A 17,189-nucleotide genomic window follows, 5' to 3' on the forward strand; every position below is an offset into this window, starting at 1 on the left:
AATCTGACTTCACGGCAGAATTGCCACGTAAATTCTGAAGAACTCTACCCCAGACCCATGTATTTAGCTAGTTCAGAGAGAATAATCAACATTGTGCATAACAAGATAGAATACACCTCTATCAGCTGACGCCAACAGGCAGGAACAGGGAGACAAAACAATGAGAGCACAGCAGCCAAGGTTACAAGTGCGTGTGCTCAGTCAGGACAGTATGAACTGATAAACTGGGCCAAAGTTATGGGCCTTGGAAAATATTTTCCCAACAATATTGAGTCACTGACATTTGTATGACTATACAGTGCTGTACGTCATTACATATTGTTCATTTTCTAAGTTTTCACACTCCTAAATAGACATATCTCTTCAAATTTGGATAATTTAAAAGTATTTATGTACTCAGACATCTACACTATGTGTTCAGGACTGATAAAAGCATGTTTGAATAATGATTTGTGTCTGATATGTTTTTTTGTTGGAAAATATTATTAAAAATACCCGCACTGACACAACACAGGCTCAGTGGAGTCTAAAAAATAAGGAGATCACACAGATTTCAAACCACAGAATGTTTATTTAGAAGTGAAAGTGACAGACCTACAGTCACTGTTGTACAGGAGGAAAAGTAGATCCTCCACTTACAACAGGAACGCACCTTGTTTTTAGTTCTAAAGGTCTTATAGTAATACTTGGACCTGAACATTTCAGTAATCAAACAATTTCACTCAACATCCTTCACACCACTGCACCATTCATTTCCAAATAATATCCAGGTGCAAGTCATGTGGAATAAAACCTGCAACAAGAAAAATAGAGAAGGAAAGAGTGATAGAAACAATAGTGTAAGGACTCCCACCGATTACAATTATTGAGACATAAATGACCAGTGGCAAATCTGGGTCCCCAGAATGAAGCATGGCTTTGTGAATACGGGATGAAACAGGGCTTACTTGTTGTCTTGTTGGCCACTCTGAGGACGACCTCTCCATCTCTTCCATGTACATCAGGCGGGTTGCGCACCATGCAGGTGTAGGTACCACTGAAAGTCTGGGACACTTGCAGCAGGGTGATGGAGGCGTCTTTTTTCATGACATCCCCTGACCACACAACCTGGTTTCTAAAACGCCCTTCAGGCGGAGGATACGGCCTCACCTTGTAGTACATCACCTGAAACACACAAAATGACATTGAAACACAACTTCAACATCCAGTGCCACACACCGTCTCAGGTCTCCCGTGCAGGGGTTTGAACTTCCAAATCACTGACACAAACGTGACAGGATATCTGGAACTGAAGATGCACCTCAGTTTCACATCTGTCCCGTTAAATGCTTCCACCTCAGTATAAACTTGCATCCCGCTGACTTTTTGCATCCCTAAAGAAAGAAAAACGATGTTAGAACAAATGCTCTCTAATGGGTTGTCTAATTATAGAAGAGTGTCTTGTGTCTGTAGGTATAAATTGTAAAAATAAACAGTTTTTGTTTTTGTACCTATTGATAAATCAACAAATCCAGAGGACTTTTTTATTGCCTGTCATGCATTCTGGTCAATGCTCTAATTTCGCAACTGGTTAATGATTGTAAGGGTGTGTAGAGTTCAGGGTTTTGACATGTGTTTGACAAATAACACTGACCAGACTGGGTGCACGTTTTATTTGCACAAATATGTGTAACAGGACATTTCTGCATTTACAGCTTAATATTACTAACTGCCAAACCATCACTTCATGTGGAGTAGAATATGTTTATATCTAATGGTATCAAACAACCCCCTTCAAGTGGACTTAGTCTGCATAGGTAAGGTAGAATTAGAAGTTCAGGTTCTTTTAAAATGCGTGTTTTCTAGATGGAGATTGGCTAAGCTAACTCAATATATGCTCCGACCGTCCACACTCACAACAACGGCCTATACAGACATAAATAAAGCAGCGACTGTATTCGTCATGACACAGGCAGTCTGTGGTGTGTACTTGTTTAACTTTAGTCTACTTTCTGAACATATATGAGGAGCTGTGAGCTCTGAGTGCTAACAGCTAACGGCTGTGTTGTTTTTCTGGGGTTCTCATTGAAGATGACGTCACGGCTCCGCCTACACTGCGTTACTATAGTAACTACCCCAGTTCCTAAACTGTAATGGAAGCGCAGCATGATGTGAGCCGGCCCTAACAAGGCCCAACGCGGCCTAGCAGTACAGAGCGAGGCCGAGGCCAACCGTGTGGTGGAAATGCGCCAATAGTGAACCCATACAGGGCTGGGGACTTTCTCTGTCTGCCTATAGGCGGACGGGGGGGAGCCCTCAGCACACTTTTCGCGAGCTAAGCGCATCAAGGTGTGCTCTGTCAGCCGCAGCCCGGACTTCTCCACGGTTACAACCGAGGGAGAGGTTAGTGAGGCGCAGCGGCTGCTAAAGCCGGTCAGGGACAGTGAGGTGGAACGGTGTGCTGGACGACAGTGCGTGTATACATCGGGGCTCCGCCCACTGTACCCATAGAGTCCAGTAGAGGGCGGAGCCTGTGAGAGATATAACGGGGGGTTACGTATTGTAACCCTTGTTATATAAGCACAGGCGGAGCCCTCTACTCAGGGGCACTGTCTGTCCTATACCGCTCGCTGAAGAGAGGTGTAGGATGATGGTCAGGAGGTGAGATGCGCGCGCATTCAGGTAGGCCCGCCCCGGGGCCGGCTACATCTATAGAAATCTCAGTAGGTGTATGCTTGCATGATAAGGTAGTACCCATAGAGTCCAGTAGAGGGCTCCGCCTGTGCTTATATAACAAGGGTTACAATACGTAACCCCCGTTACAGTGGTTGAGTAGTTACACAAAGAACTGTGGTGTTACCGCTCTCAGAGGTGGCTGTGTATGGCATAAAGAGGAACTCAACAGTCTGGGTGGAGTGCTGATCTGGTTGATCATGTGTTAGTTCAGATTTGATGTGACATCAACAACCATGTTCAAATGGTCACTGTAATTTAGGGTAAAAGATCTAAAGAGGCCATGACACAATTGTGTATATCTATAGTGATTAATTCATGAAATTGTGTAATTAATGTTGGTTGTGTTTAAAGCATTATTTCCAACAACTGCTAAAAATAATAGTTTCATGACATTTCCTGTATTTCATACTGCACAGGAATGCAGTATTTTATCAAACGTGACCATGATGCATTGCGATAATCTGACAGGCAGGGCTGAGATCAGAGATGGTGTATTAACAAAGATGCTCTCTAAACATACGGTATCTGGTGTTAAGATGGGCCAACAGTGGAAGTAAGAGAGTCATACAGAAAAGATGTCGGCAGTGCTGTATACTGTCTGAACTATACCCTCACACTTCGAATTAATTTCCTCCTTAGTGTCTAACCACGGATTAATTCGTTGTTTGTGAATCGGAAGTAAACTCTATTAGGGTTTTAAAGTTCGAGTCTATGGTTTTAATGCAGCATTTGTATGCCAGCGACCCACCCATGATACATTGCGGGACCAGTTGTTTTGGGGTTTTTCTTCCCCTGAGAATGATCTGTCAGGAAAGAGCATCTGTAAGCTGTGTGTCGACCTCAACAACCTCCACAGTTTACATAATGTAGCAGCATGTTTGGTTTAAGCTACATAAGCTTTTTATTGCCATGAACATAAGAGTTTGGTTCTGGCAGCCAGTCACAAATGCCTGCCTGTCAGACAATACTCAGGGAACAAACTCCATCATCTAGCATTAGCTCACTGCAGTGCTCTCGAACGGCCAGACTGAATGGTTACGGCTAGTGGTATCAAATGGGCGCTCTTCTCGCATTACACTCTCTGTAGTTTGCCTTCTTGACACACCTTTTGTTGTCTCGTCTAGCTAGAGTTGGCTAACCGTTGCTAGCTAGCGAACATCACCCGCCAGCGTTGAAGTTTAGTTAGGGCAAAACAGCAACTCTGAAGCCGAGGGAGTCGACACGTGACGGCTGACACCCTGCCAGGTAGTTTATCTTTTAAATTAAGGACGAAATATGTTTTTACATTGTTATATTTATGACGGTCTTGTCAAACGTTGAGTATCAGAGGTGCAGCCATAACAGGTTCCAGTCATTAGCAGGATAGCTAGCTGGCTAGCAAGCTAACGTCATATCAACTGTCACACAGCAAGTTTATTGCCACCTGCTCTGTGATCCATAAGCCTGGAAAGCGAAAGCACGTTTGCCTGTATCTCTATTAGGCCAGTGTCTCTGCTGCTGGTATGTTACGCTTCTGCATCACAGCATAGGTTTCTGCTAGCTAGTGCTGATGCTTTCCCTTTTCAACGCAGCCCCACCAACCTACCACAACATGAACCCGTCCTCTTTCATATACGCCTCGTGTCTCTGTTAATTTAGAGCTATATGTTGTTTTTTACGTGTGAATAAGTGGTGGTTTCTCCTGCAGGATGAGTGGTGATGAAGTGAACCCAGCTGCAGTGGCAAAGCCAGTAGAGGATGCGCAAGGAGATGACCGGTGGATGTCTCAGGTTTGTTTTTTTAATAGCTATATCATATAAAAATGACTAAATGTATTCACTATTTACAATGCATTATTATCATCTGGAGGATTGGCATTATTTCATTGAAAGGTTTGTCTTTTTCCATTCTTGATCAGATGGAACATTTGATTGGGCATTGTCTTTATTATGCATGCTTTATGTTAGTGTTGTCTCAGTGGTTTGTTGTTTTCTGCTCAGTCTAAATAACAAACCACTGCAACTCTGCCTGACCCTTCCCACTCAAACACATGCACAATAAATATAAAACGTATGTTATTTAATATATTTGTTCTCATGTGTCTGTATGCTCAAGTGATTGACATTCACATCTCCTGAATCTGTTAGAATGTATATTCTTGGAAATCTTATTATTTAATCTGCCCCAAATACAACACATTTTATAATGCAGCAACAACACATTTCATATTGTGTTAAATATCCACCATTCATTTTCAATATTGTGCGTTGATCCCACAGCTAGAGGCGAGAAAAACACATTCTCATGAGATAATGCTTTGACAGTACTTTCAATTATACAATTTACAAATGTGGGACAAAGATTGAAGTAACCATTCCCAAGATGGATGTTTTTCTTTCAGAGCATCACTTTATGTAGTTTTTTAGTGGCACCTTCTGGTCTGTCTTCTCAAATGTAGTTTTCAAAAGCTACAACTAGTCTTGTCGTGCGATAAGGTTGCATTATTTTGTTTGACTCGGAAGGACAATTATCTAAACGTTTAGAAAACTGAGGCCTTAATTCAGATTGAAATGCATAATAAGCAACTGATTTAAATGGCATAGTTTTCTTTAAAGTGTATTTTATGATCATGATTATTGACTGCATCTCATACTCTGTTGTGACGAGGCTGTGTTGTTTTGGGGTGTTTTTTTACAGCACATAAGATTTGTGCAGGAGTGTAAGGATGCTGAACCAGACGTGCTTTTTGTGGGAGATTCTATGATACAACTAATGAAGCAGTATGAGGTGAGACAAGATAATTATCTTTCTAAACAGGCTCATTCGACACACTTGCATCTTTATGTAGTTTTTACTAAATCATATTATTTTCAATCAGTACTCTAATGTAAATGTACATTTGTAATGGCTACTCTCTTAACATTTACTCAGCCTCAGTGAGTTGCTTGATATAAGTCACCAAAGTTCAGAAATGTTCATATGAATTGTAGATTTTTTATTTTCCTCCGCACAGGTCTGGAGGGAGTTATTCTCTCCTCTTCATGCGCTCAACTTTGGCATTGGAGGGGACAACACCTGTAATGTGCTGTGGAGGCTGCAGAATGGAGAGCTGGATAACATCCGTCCCAAGGTGAGAAACACCTGCCTAGACCTCCAGCATACAGTTCACTAATTTACATCTCACATGCACAACAAATACTCTGCATACACATTTGATTTCCGTTATCCATGAAACACCATGTGCATACACTTCTTTTGTCTCTTTGACTCAGAAATCAGTTTGGTCCTTTTACAAAAATCTTGCATGTGATCTTCCCTGCCCTCTTTATCATTTCAAATCATCCTCCTGTAGGCAAAAGAGAAGGTTTTGGTTTGGCACTCACAACACATCCAGGGAATGCATCCTACGGTTTCCTTTTATATTGTAACGCTGTGAAAAACAAATCTTAGTTTAAATCGGCAGGAGAGCTAGTTAACTTTAGCTGTTAGCAGTCGGTGTAGCAAGGTTCCTTGAAGTTGCACTATGATGTGTTCATGCTCTATTTAGTAAAAACCTACATGGGCTAAGGTTAATTATAACCTTTTCATGATGTGCTCAATTATATTATAGTGGAAAATAATTTTTGGCAAGAAACAAATAAAAACAAGTTATTATTGCAATATAAAAGAGATATAAGACAGGGAATTATGACATAGTTAACTAGCTGACAAAAACCAGTATGGCAATGGTAATAAGTGAGTTGAGCCAGGGTTTAATTGATTTTTATTTATTGATTTTTACAATGAATTGGTATCAAGAATAGCACATTTCACTGGTATTCCTAGCAATAAACACATTTCTGGTATTGTGACATACCAGATTTGGAGGATCCCTTTTAGGAGGAGCAGAGGCAACAGTCTGTTGTATCCCCCTCACAGTGCTTATGGTGGTGCTGATGATATAGACATAGGGAACAGCTTGCATTGCTCACCCATCACCCAGATATAAAGCCAAGACAACTCATTCCTATAGTCAAAACTAACAGGATGTTAGCATTTCTGTATGCAATGCTTTGATCACACTTTTGTCAATTTAACTTGTAACTACTCTGGTCTTGAAAGAACGTTACGCATCGAACTGATGTCCACAATCACGTTTATTTTCTTCTTTGTACAATTATGAAACACCGTGAAAACGTGTTTGCCTAGTAGACCAGCAGTAGAATTACGTTATACATCGTTTACACTTTTAGCGCCCTTTACCCTCTCACAAACACAAAGTAAACATCCGGGCTAGAGGTCACTTGACTTCCGGAAATAAAACTCTTGTCATTTTTAACAAAGTTCAATCATACATTAGGCACTCTTCAAAAAATACAAAACAATAAACAAGGGCACTTTGAGCGTCAGCTACATAACTGTGTTCAGTAAACATGAACAATTTGTCTGTCTGTGGCCTTGTCCAGGTGGTGGTGTTGTGGGTAGGAACCAATAACCACCAACACACAGCAGAGCAAGTTGCAGGAGGAGTTCATGCTATTGCGCAACTGCTCACCTCCCGCCTACCCAAGGCGAAGATAGTTGTTCTGGTAAGTACTCTAGTTTGTAAGTAAGAGGCACGTTTAAACTTGCTATTTAGTTTCCTTTGTGGTCTTCTCTCTGCACTTATCACATTGAGAAAACATTACTTTTCCAATTTAACTTTGATTCAATATTTTGTACAGGGTTCCTGCGGGGTCTTAAAAAGTCTTAAAAAGTCTTAAATTTGATAATCTGAATTCAAGGCCTTAAAAAGGTCTTAAATATGACCAAAAAAATAAGAAAGGTCTTAAATATGATTTAGAAGGTCTTAAAAATGATGGGATTTGAAAGGTACTTCTGGGTTGCGATCGCGTCTAAATGTGTTTTGGGGGAAATGTCCGGGCTGCAAAGTAACCAGTACGGTAATAGCCTTTCAGTTCCCCCCAACCATTTGTATTGAAATAAATCAACATGGAACCCGTAATCACTAACTTTGTTTCCCCCGGCCCCTTATCGGAGAACACCCAGCTAGTAACCTAGCAACCAAGCTTCAGCTAGCGGCAGTCAGGAACTCATGTATCTTCGAATCTACTTACAAATAAATATGGGGAAGTGTAAGTTCAACCGTATTTGGTTGGAAAAGATCGAATTTAGTGCTTGGTTGAAACCAGTGGAGGGAACGTGTTTGAAGCCCGCTGCACCTTTTGCAAACAAAATTAGCGTTTGTTTTGCTAATGCAGTGTTAGCTAGTGCAGCAGCTCCCGCAACAACACCGGGGGACCTCCGGGCGACGTTTGGGTCTACGTCAACCCTAAAAGCGGAGGTGCTGTAGACGCTAAATACCGTAGTTAAACACCAATCATACAACAGCAACGATGAAAGATTGTAGCCAAGGCAGCAGAGCTCTGAATATAGCTCTTGTCACTCTCTCACACATTAAACTTTTAAACATTTTTATAGTGATGAACACAGTTCAATTTTTTTATTAATTGACAGCACTAGTATCTCTATATACACAATTTAGTAAATAATATATGATTATGTAATGATCCTTAGTGTTTGTCTGTTTTCTTATATTTAGAGCAAAACAACATTTTGACATTAACATAAGATAATATAGGGTATAGGATTTATACAAGGTGGAAGCTTATACTTTAATATAACAATTTATAGTATAAACAGCAGTATAAAATGTAATATCAAGTATAATAAATTGGTATAATTTAAGAAATAAGCTTGTTTAAATGAAGAGAACGTGATATTCAAATCCGTTTTTCAGAGTGTATTGCTCCTCAATGCTGTATTTAAAAGCAACATTATAGTAAAAGCTCTCTCACACACACACAAGCACACAGACACACATACACACTTTTTGTCTAACACGCTAACACAGTTCTGTGTATGCTGTTATGTTCAGTCATTGTTCTTATGTTGAACATGAATACATTTACTTTGTAAGTCATTATGGGATGTATTTCTTCTTTCCTAGCAATTTTCCTTCATACTTTCTTGCCGTGAAATAGGTCTTAAATTCTATTCAAAGTGGTCTTAAAAAGTCTTAAATTTGAGTTGGTGAAACCTGCAGGAACCCTGTTGTAAAGATTTAGCATTGTTATTAAAATCGACAAAAACGATTGGTCCTTTTATGATGAACATTGCATGATAAAGAAAAACAATAACATAACTAGATTCATCCAATGTTGTTCTCCCTCACAAGTTGCCATCTTAAAAATGCAGGAATGAAAAAGAAGCTGAATTGGTTTCCATAATGAACAAATATATAATATGATACAATTAGTTTAAGATTCAAAGGTGTTTGATTTCAATATTTTCAGTAAATTGCAGTTTGGAATACTGTTGATGCTCTGCTAAAAGGCTAGTGTGCAATAATGAATGATACTTGGAGTAGTAGTACAAATGAACATACAAGGATCCTCCATTTTTGAGTGATGGTTTATAATGTGGAAGACTACCCTCACCCTATCAAATGCTATCTTACCCCTCTTTTTTATATAACCAAACAACTGAAATAAAAAAAATATATATCAAGGTTTGACTCACACATGGACTTGAATAAATGGGTTAAAAATATTTGTCTTGACTCAGGGTCTGTTGCCTCGAGGGGAGCGACCCAACCCCCTGAGGGAGAAAAACGCGGCGATTAACGAGATTCTGTGCGACTCGCTGCCGCGGCTCGGCCGGGCTCAGCTCCTGGACGTGAGCCGGGAGTTTGTTCACTCTGACGGCGCCATCAGCCCGCAGGACATGTTTGACTACCTCCACCTGACGCCCACAGGCTACCGCACGCTGTCCAAGCCCCTCAGTGACCTGCTGCTGCAGATCCTGGAGGAGAAGCCAGGGGAGCGGCGGGCCCCCCTGGTTTGAGGGGCCCAGCACCACATTTATCCAGAGGTATGGCTCACCCGCTGCTGTGGGAGACGGGGGAGACATGTCCCTGGTATCTGGAGGAGGAAGGGCTCACTCATAGGGTGGGGGAGGGGTGGTGGGGGGGGGGGGAGGGGGCACACCGATGTGAGTGGGCCCTGAAGGGGTGTGGGATCACATACATGAGGGAGGGATGGGTGTGGAGAGGGAGAGACCTCACTACAGACGTACACACTGTGAATGCAAAAGGTTTTCCAATGTCAGCCTACTATGAATTATAGACGGATATACCGAGCTCACGCAGGACTGCAGTGGAACACACAGATTAAGTAGTCAATAAAAGTGTGTTTCCATCTGAGATATGATGCAAAACAGAAAAACTATGACATTTCTTCTTCTGTGATTCGACTGCTAAACAGTTAGCTGTGCAAACTTTATGTTAATACATAAGAAGTGCACTGCTCCACACACATACAGAACGAGAACGTTAAAAAACATTGAACAATGTTATGAGTCTGACCTGTGTGATGCAGAGCAGTGGTTCCCAACCCGAGGGTCAAGGCCCCCTAAGGTGGCACCAAAAATGTTAAAAGTCAAAAGATAGTTAAGAGTTAAGATGGGAAAATATACTTACCTCTTCAGCCAAATTGAAACGATCTGAGAAGTAAAGTGACCTTTTAAGGTCGCCTGGTCCAAGGGTCGGGAATCACTGTCTTTATACAATTATGTATCGCACTATTTAAAAAATCTCACTATTAGATGATTTTGCTTTAATAATCCAGTGTAGCAAAAGTCATACAAATTACACACATTTACTTTGATATTGTTTTGTCTGTCCAGCTCTTCATGTTTATTACTTCATTTACTCAGCAAGACAAGAGCACTCTAAATGTTTACTTTTGAATTAAGTCAATACTTGGAAGTCATTTTTAACCTATCAATATCAGATATATCCGTGTTTATCCGGGGAGATAACTGCTTCCCGACAAACCACACATTCACCACGCTTCTGTCTTAAGTGATTGAACATCAAGAGAAAATCATGTTGTCCTATTTACTCATTAATGATGATCCCTGATAACACAAACACACAAACACCCTTGTGTAAAACGTGTGATTATATTTTACTTGTACATTATACAGATAAATCTACTGTGACATTTGATGTCTTAAAACTAACGTTTCAAACGTTTTGTGTTGCCAAAACCAAGACCTGCCGGCTTTTTTAAATTGTGATCGTATTGTTTCACAAGCTTTGCAGTGCAACCGAGCACTTGATTTTATTTTTCAAAATGAAGTAAAACAAATGGGGATTCTCGCTTCAGCTCCGGTCCTCGTGTTATTCCATATGAAAATACAGATGGATTTGGAAAATCTTCTCTGTATCTCACACTAATGTTAAAACACTAGCAGTCTAACACTTAAGCACATGCTCTCTCTCCTTCTCCCTCCTAAATACATGGATATTCAGTATTTTCTCTAAAAAGCACCTCTTATTCTGCTTCTCACCTCCTCTCTTCTCTCCCTGTTGTATTTATAGTCGACTCCCCCCCTCGGCCCTAACATCTGTAGTTACTGAATATTTTTGGGAATAAAAAGTAGCCACATGGTTAATGTCCTGAACACGGCTATGCTGATCATTGTCGCGCGAAATGCTAATAAGCAAATACAATTCACCTTAAAAAAACATGACGTCTGTTAGCTTCTGCTGTAGCTGTTTCTTCATGAGTCAAATGATCCTATGTTGCTGTCTTAAGCTCTGCACACCTGCGTGCTGTGTGATATATCAATGGTGTATGTGTGTGTGCCTTAAGTGTTCCTAGGGATGGTTGTGTACAGTATGTCTGGTACTGGATTGTGTAAGTTGGACATATGAGTGTCTTAACTGTGACCCCCGCTGTATATAAGACGTGAAGCTTGAGGAAATGATGTTTGAAGGGGGTTCAGATTGTGGGAGTCTGTGTTTGGTGCGATACAACATGTGCACTGTTTGGCTCATGTCATGTTGAGGTAAAGCATTCCAATAAAGAAAACAAGGATCTGATCATGTGTTGGGAGTGGTCTTTTCGATTTCTGCCTGTTATCAATAGCTTTGAAGAGTGGGCTACGGAAGCCCTGAGTGGTAAAAAAAAAAAAAACATCTAAATAATTGTATGTGATTTTAAGACAAAAAAACTGACAAGGAAAGGGGTTTTGCTTGGATTGTTTTCTTTTTCATTTCCATTATTTATTTATTTATTTAGGAAATGTATGTGATTTCATCCCCCCCCCCAAGTGCCTCTCAGGGCTTCTTCAGGGATCATGTTTGAATGTTTAAGAAAAACAGAAGATTCTCTATTCTCCTTGTGGTTCTGAAATAAAGGATAGTGATCTTCAGCGCTGTGTGTTACACTCACCAGCAGAGGGAACCATTTTATCAGACAACTAATTTAAGGAGACAATAATAAACCTTAAGAGTTCCTTAATGCCTGATTAGATTACGTTATCCATTCATCTCTAATGTAATTATTCACAAACAGCCCTTTAGAAGCAATGTAGACTTGTGCTATGACATGTAGTTATCCGTGCTGGAGTGTATATGATTATTGTTGCAAGCTGTAAAATGCGTAGTTATTAAACCATTTGTTCATGTTAAATGTTACACTCATTCATTTTAACTGAGTCAAAGCTTCTCCGGTGTAGCTAAAATATTTGGTTCATTAAGAGCCCCGTACTGTCGACTAAGTCTGAAGTTTGAGGCTCTGTTAACACACCAAGCTCAGCCCAAAACTAATCTATTCAATGCTGGATTTACTGACCTATTGAAGCTGCTATTTCACGTCCACGGCTTGTACATTTCCAGCAACACTGTATATGTTTAGACTGCGAGAGATTCAAATCTAATGATGTACTTAATGTTCTCAAAGCCACACATGTTCTCTGTAGATAAATATTTGCCTGCTTGGTCTATCACCACACAGTTTGAAAATGTAAAATGATAACTTTCCAATTCCCAACAGGTTTTAGAGGCTGAGACTACACCCTGATAAAATCTATATCTGGCTCCGTTTGTCGTTCCTGCTTTATCGACCTGTTTGAGATTTGGCTGGAGTTCACTATTAACAAGCCGGCAATGTTGGTGTGTCTGTAACACGACATCTCAAGGGCCTGAATGAACTGAGAAGGCAAGAAGGGAAACATTACATTCTGATTAGATATATACTTTCTCACCTACCAGGGGGCTACTTTAATGAACCTGTGGGGTCAGGGTGTGCAATATACTGGCAAAAGTGATAAATGGACGAAAATGCATTTGAGACCTATAGTATGAAAACTATATGTATAAAACAGCCCCGGTATAACATAAGTTATGTATTATTTGCGGAATTTCAAAAGCTATTTGCATTGCAAGTGTACTGTGGAATTAGTTATTTTAAATTGAAGATGTCTGTGATAATAAATTACAGATCAAATCTAATTAACTTACTTGAAAACAAGAAGCTCTACAGTTTGAATTAGTCACATTTTTCTCATGGGTTTCAGTGTCTTTGAAGCCCATGCAATTTTATTTCTCTCAGATGTCCTCATTTCATAAATAATAACCAATATAAGTGCGGACTTGTGCCAAGGGCCATGTGATGTAACCCTTGTGATGCAGTAATTATTTGTTACAATAAAATAAGCCCATCACATGTTTTAATTGCACAATCGGATCATGTCATTTAAGAGGAAATTAAATACAGAAGTTGTTGTCGTTATGAAAGCAGAAGTTTGAAAATGTGACATTGGAACTTTTTTAGCATTTCCTTTTGTTGTGCTAAGCAGCAGAGCAATTATTTGACACAATGGATGGTGGGATTGATATTGGGCTTACCTGAGGTAGTAACCAGTACCAGCCAGGGGAGGGCTCTCATTAGCGTACTGTAGTAAGTGTAATGCCGTAGTGCGGAGGTTGAGGAGTATTGGTATTTTATATCTTTAGCCATTTAATTTTGAGTTTTAAATATACAGCCTGTGACTAAGTCATTTTTAAAAGATGATATAAACAATGAGTATAAACAATATAGAGTATATTTATTTTTACGTGTTCATGACCAAAGCATTTTCCTATATCAACAGAAAGGACGTTATCTGGCACATGACTTTACATGACTGCGCCTCTTGGGATTCATAAACAGACTAAAGGCCTCATCACATTCCCTGAGGAACTTCTTCCTAACGCCAAACGCTTTTCAGCTTCAATGCAGCATACTGTACAGACAGTAATAATTGGTTGACAAGGCGATCAATTGTATCATAAAGTGGAATGAAATCTGGGTTTTTGGCAAGTTTAAGAAAAACCTGATCAGCATTTCTTCAAAGTGAGATTTGAGGGATTTCAGTGGATATTTCCCTTTCGTTCTCAGCTTCCATCTTGTCATGCTGCCTTAACAGCTTTGTCCTCCTCCTCTAATGGCGTCTAAATGAACGGTTCACCTTTCAGGTCTCAGAATATTTGGCCTCTAAAACAACCTTTTCTAGTCATATTCCTGACTCAGATTACCCACCATTTACACCTGATACTCCTGTGACCTACCTTTTCACCCTCTTTTCATTCAATGCAGCCACAGAGAGAGCTTCAGACGCATGCTGCCACACTGCTGCACCTTCCTCTGTGATTTTCTGGATCAACCATAAAAGCCTCTTGAGTCATTCACACATATTCAGAGGCAATGTTTATTTTATGTGTTGCGTAGTGTTGTTTCAAATCCTTTTTCTATGTTTCACAAACAAGTTGCTTTTCAACATTTAAAAAACACTTCATGCGTTGGGGATCTCCAATGCAAATTTCACCTGAATTAAACAGCATTCAAAGACTGTACAGTCCAGAAAATAACCAATCTGGCTCATTGTTGGCTCTGCTTTTTTACCCGCAGAGAGGTTTGTGTAAGAGTGTCTTTACCTCACTCGCACAGTGCTGAAGGATTCCAGAGGGCCTTACTACTCCTTGACTAGGTCATCAAAATTCATTAATACTCATTGATTTCTGCACTGCACTTCACAGTAATTGTGTTTGTCCCAAAGCTAATTCAGCAGGTCTCAGGTCAGGGTCAGGCTGTCCTATTTACTTCCCCAGGGCAATATTGTCTTAACTAGCACCTGAATGACTTCTGACTGACATCTCCTTGCCGAGTAGAAACCAAAGCAGCCTGACATTGCTTTTGCTGTCAATTAATTTCTTATTTTTCCGTGTTAAAATGTGGTTCCGCGCAGAATAATCTGTAGGACAAGCTGCCCTTTGGAATTCTCTCGCTCCAATAACTGTGTCTTAACCTTTCTCCCTCAGCAGAATTTAAACTGCTACACATCTGGTTTTCTCACATCCCACTTGTCCTCCCTTGTCATTTGAATGTTTAAACAAAAATGATGACTTTTTGAGAAAGTAGAACCTAAGGCCTGACATCTCTTCCTTACAGTTTATACAAACGGAACATGCCTACAAAGAACATTTGAATTGAAGTACTTTCTTGTTTATGGAAAGACAGCTATTGTAAAACAAGATAAGCATTTTCAAAATTAAATAGAGATTTATTTTGAGATGTGTGAATTCAAACCCAAAAACGATAAATGTAAAAGTGCAATAGGTCTTTCCTTGGTAAAAGATACACAACAAATCCTCAAATTAATCAAAGTAAATTCATGCCATCTAGAACTGCACATAAAAGCGTTTTCTGATTTGACACCATGATATGCCATTTGACGTTGTCCTTATGTGGCCCTTGCTGAAATGACTGGATTTTCATGGGAGGACGGTCAGAGGTTGTGTTGCGGGTCAAGCCAGAATGAAAGCTGCCCGGGCGACAACTTTTTCCATCACATCACTCGGAAGCCTTGATCAGTGTCCTACTTTAGTGACTTCATCTGAAGCATTAGTTCTAGCCTGATAATCAGACTGAAAGGCCATTTACTTTAATTCATTCAAACTGGTTCAAATGTTTACCTTAAACTGTACCCCATTACTTGGTATGGTGGTTTAAGAGTGACACATTAGGGACCTATTATGTGCTTGTTATTGTACATACGTGACTAGAATTGCTGTAAACATCTGGTTAACCTTGTATTCTTCCTATTGAGACACAGCTGAAAGCTATTTTTGACCTTCAATGACCTTTGTGTTACACCGTAATGAGGCCATTGTATGTTGAATATAAATACATTACGTAGCCAGGTGAGGGGTGTAATAGTAAACGTTAAAAAAACTACCCAGAGTTAAAAGTAGAACATATACGAGAAAGAAACTTGGGATAAAGATTAACATTAAGGTAGTATTACAAAATAAATTAAAAAAACACACATAATGTATAACATTTACCAAATGTACAGGAAAAAGATAAATGTTTTGTTTGTTATGTTGCAAAGGAACTAACCGTAACCCTAACCCACATTGTTTTACACAAGTTTGGATCAACCTCAATACACCACAGACTTTAAACTCTAAATCTTACCCCCCTCATCCAGCTTATATTTATTTTACCTACAATGTCTCTAATACTCTGTTGTACTTCCTTTGTGTTAATTCATTCAGCTGTCTACTGGAGCCCCTCTCCTTTGTCTTGTTTAAAGCCTAGTGTTAGGAGTGTGTGTTACATCAGCTCCCCCATTCACATTTTCTCCGACAGTCTAAGGATCAGACGGGCATCTCTCCAGTCATAAGGCCATTTCTTTAACCTCATGTCTAATCGTCGCCCCTGTTATGCCCCTGTATGGCAGCAAAGTGCATTCCTCTGCTGTGAGGCCGGCGGCGTGTTAGTGTTTCCACACTTTTATTAAAACCCTGATGGAATGTGAAAAAATAGCTCCTGTGTCAAAAAGGCCGGGCGCCAGTTAAAAAAACAAAAAACTAGCTGTAGGAATGTTTAATTCATTGCGACTGTGAGATAAAGATACTGCATGGAGGCAGTGGTTGATATGTTTGCTTGAGCTTGTCTGAAAAATATCTGAAGAATATTATGTTCTACATTTCTTCAGGTAAAAAGTGAATTATGAGTCCATCATATGAATTTATCAGTTTTACCTGAACATATTTGAGGTAGAATTAAGGCAGTTTTACACAACCACAGTGCTTTACCTTGATCAAAGTGTTAAATTATCTCATGGCTGGATAGCTCATGATTTATTACTCTTTAACAAATCTTTCACTTATCATGATTCACTTGTTTCACTTTAACTTCTCTACAGTGTAACTAACAATAGCTGATAAGATTGTATTGTGAGGGAGTGGATTTATATGCTAAAGGTTGTTAGCTCAGTAAGTCAATAAAGGACGACTAGGTATAGCATTGTTTCTGATTAAATGAATGGAAGATCCTGCTTCACTTATGATTGCAAAGTTCCTAATGGCAATTAAACAGTAATAAAAAACTAAAATATAACAAATAAAAGGTTGAAAATGTCAGTTTAAATAACCATTTTATCCACATACAGTAGAATCACCAGACCTACACAGTGTGTTTGCTGCAGACAGAGAAACAGTAAAGAGTGTAGAAGGGTCTTTTAGGGACAAAAAGCTGGCACGATATTTTATTGGACCTCTGAGATAAATGTGTGTTTAGCATTGTGAGACTCAAAGTGCTCACTTATGCTAAGAACAT

The 17,189-nt window shown here is 39.7% G+C and overlaps 2 protein-coding genes across 2 annotated transcripts; one reads left to right on the plus strand and one right to left on the minus strand.

The window, feature by feature from the left end:
* Positions 1–565: 565 nt before the first annotated feature.
* On the minus strand, positions 566–3,467 carry LOC117499487 (myelin protein zero-like protein 2). The gene is made up of 4 exons (XM_034151901.1): positions 3,464–3,467; positions 1,219–1,421; positions 948–1,164; positions 566–793 (listed from the first exon to the last, which is right to left on the minus strand). Exons 1-4 carry the CDS (start codon positions 3,465–3,467, stop codon positions 750–752), a joined length of 468 nt encoding a protein of 155 aa, XP_034007792.1. The 3' UTR covers positions 566–749.
* A 315-nt stretch (positions 3,468–3,782) lies between these two features.
* Positions 3,783–11,623, plus strand: pafah1b2 (platelet-activating factor acetylhydrolase 1b, catalytic subunit 2). The gene is made up of 6 exons (XM_034113628.1): positions 3,783–3,960; positions 4,403–4,484; positions 5,392–5,481; positions 5,708–5,824; positions 7,140–7,262; positions 9,301–11,623. The coding sequence occupies exons 2-6, from the start codon at positions 4,404–4,406 to the stop codon at positions 9,577–9,579; spliced, it is 690 nt and encodes a 229-aa protein (XP_033969519.1). The 5' UTR covers positions 3,783–3,960; position 4,403; the 3' UTR covers positions 9,580–11,623.
* The last annotated feature ends 5,566 nt before the right edge of the window (positions 11,624–17,189 follow it).

The sequence above is a fragment of the Trematomus bernacchii genome, unplaced genomic scaffold, assembly GCF_902827165.1.
Source record: "Trematomus bernacchii unplaced genomic scaffold, fTreBer1.1, whole genome shotgun sequence".
In the NCBI taxonomy this organism is placed as follows: Eukaryota; Metazoa; Chordata; class Actinopteri; order Perciformes; family Nototheniidae; genus Trematomus; species Trematomus bernacchii.

Excerpts from the sequence above, each read along its gene's own strand:
- pafah1b2 (XM_034113628.1), top strand. The coding sequence starts at position 4,404 with ATGAGTGGTGATGAAGTGAACCCAGCTGCAGTGGCAAAGCCAGTAGAG. Across the intron at positions 4,485-5,391 it reads ATGACCGGTGGATGTCTCAG|CACATAAGATTTGTGCAGGA; the intron begins GTTTGTTTTTTT and ends GTTTTTTTACAG. Across the intron at positions 7,263-9,300 it reads AGGCGAAGATAGTTGTTCTG|GGTCTGTTGCCTCGAGGGGA; the intron begins GTAAGTACTCTA and ends GTCTTGACTCAG.
- LOC117499487 (XM_034151901.1), bottom strand. Across the intron at positions 1,165-1,218 it reads TGCACGGGAGACCTGAGACG|GTGATGTACTACAAGGTGAG; the intron begins GTGTGTGGCACT and ends TGTGTGTTTCAG. Across the intron at positions 794-947 it reads AGTGGCCAACAAGACAACAA|GTTTTATTCCACATGACTTG; the intron begins GTAAGCCCTGTT and ends TTCTTGTTGCAG.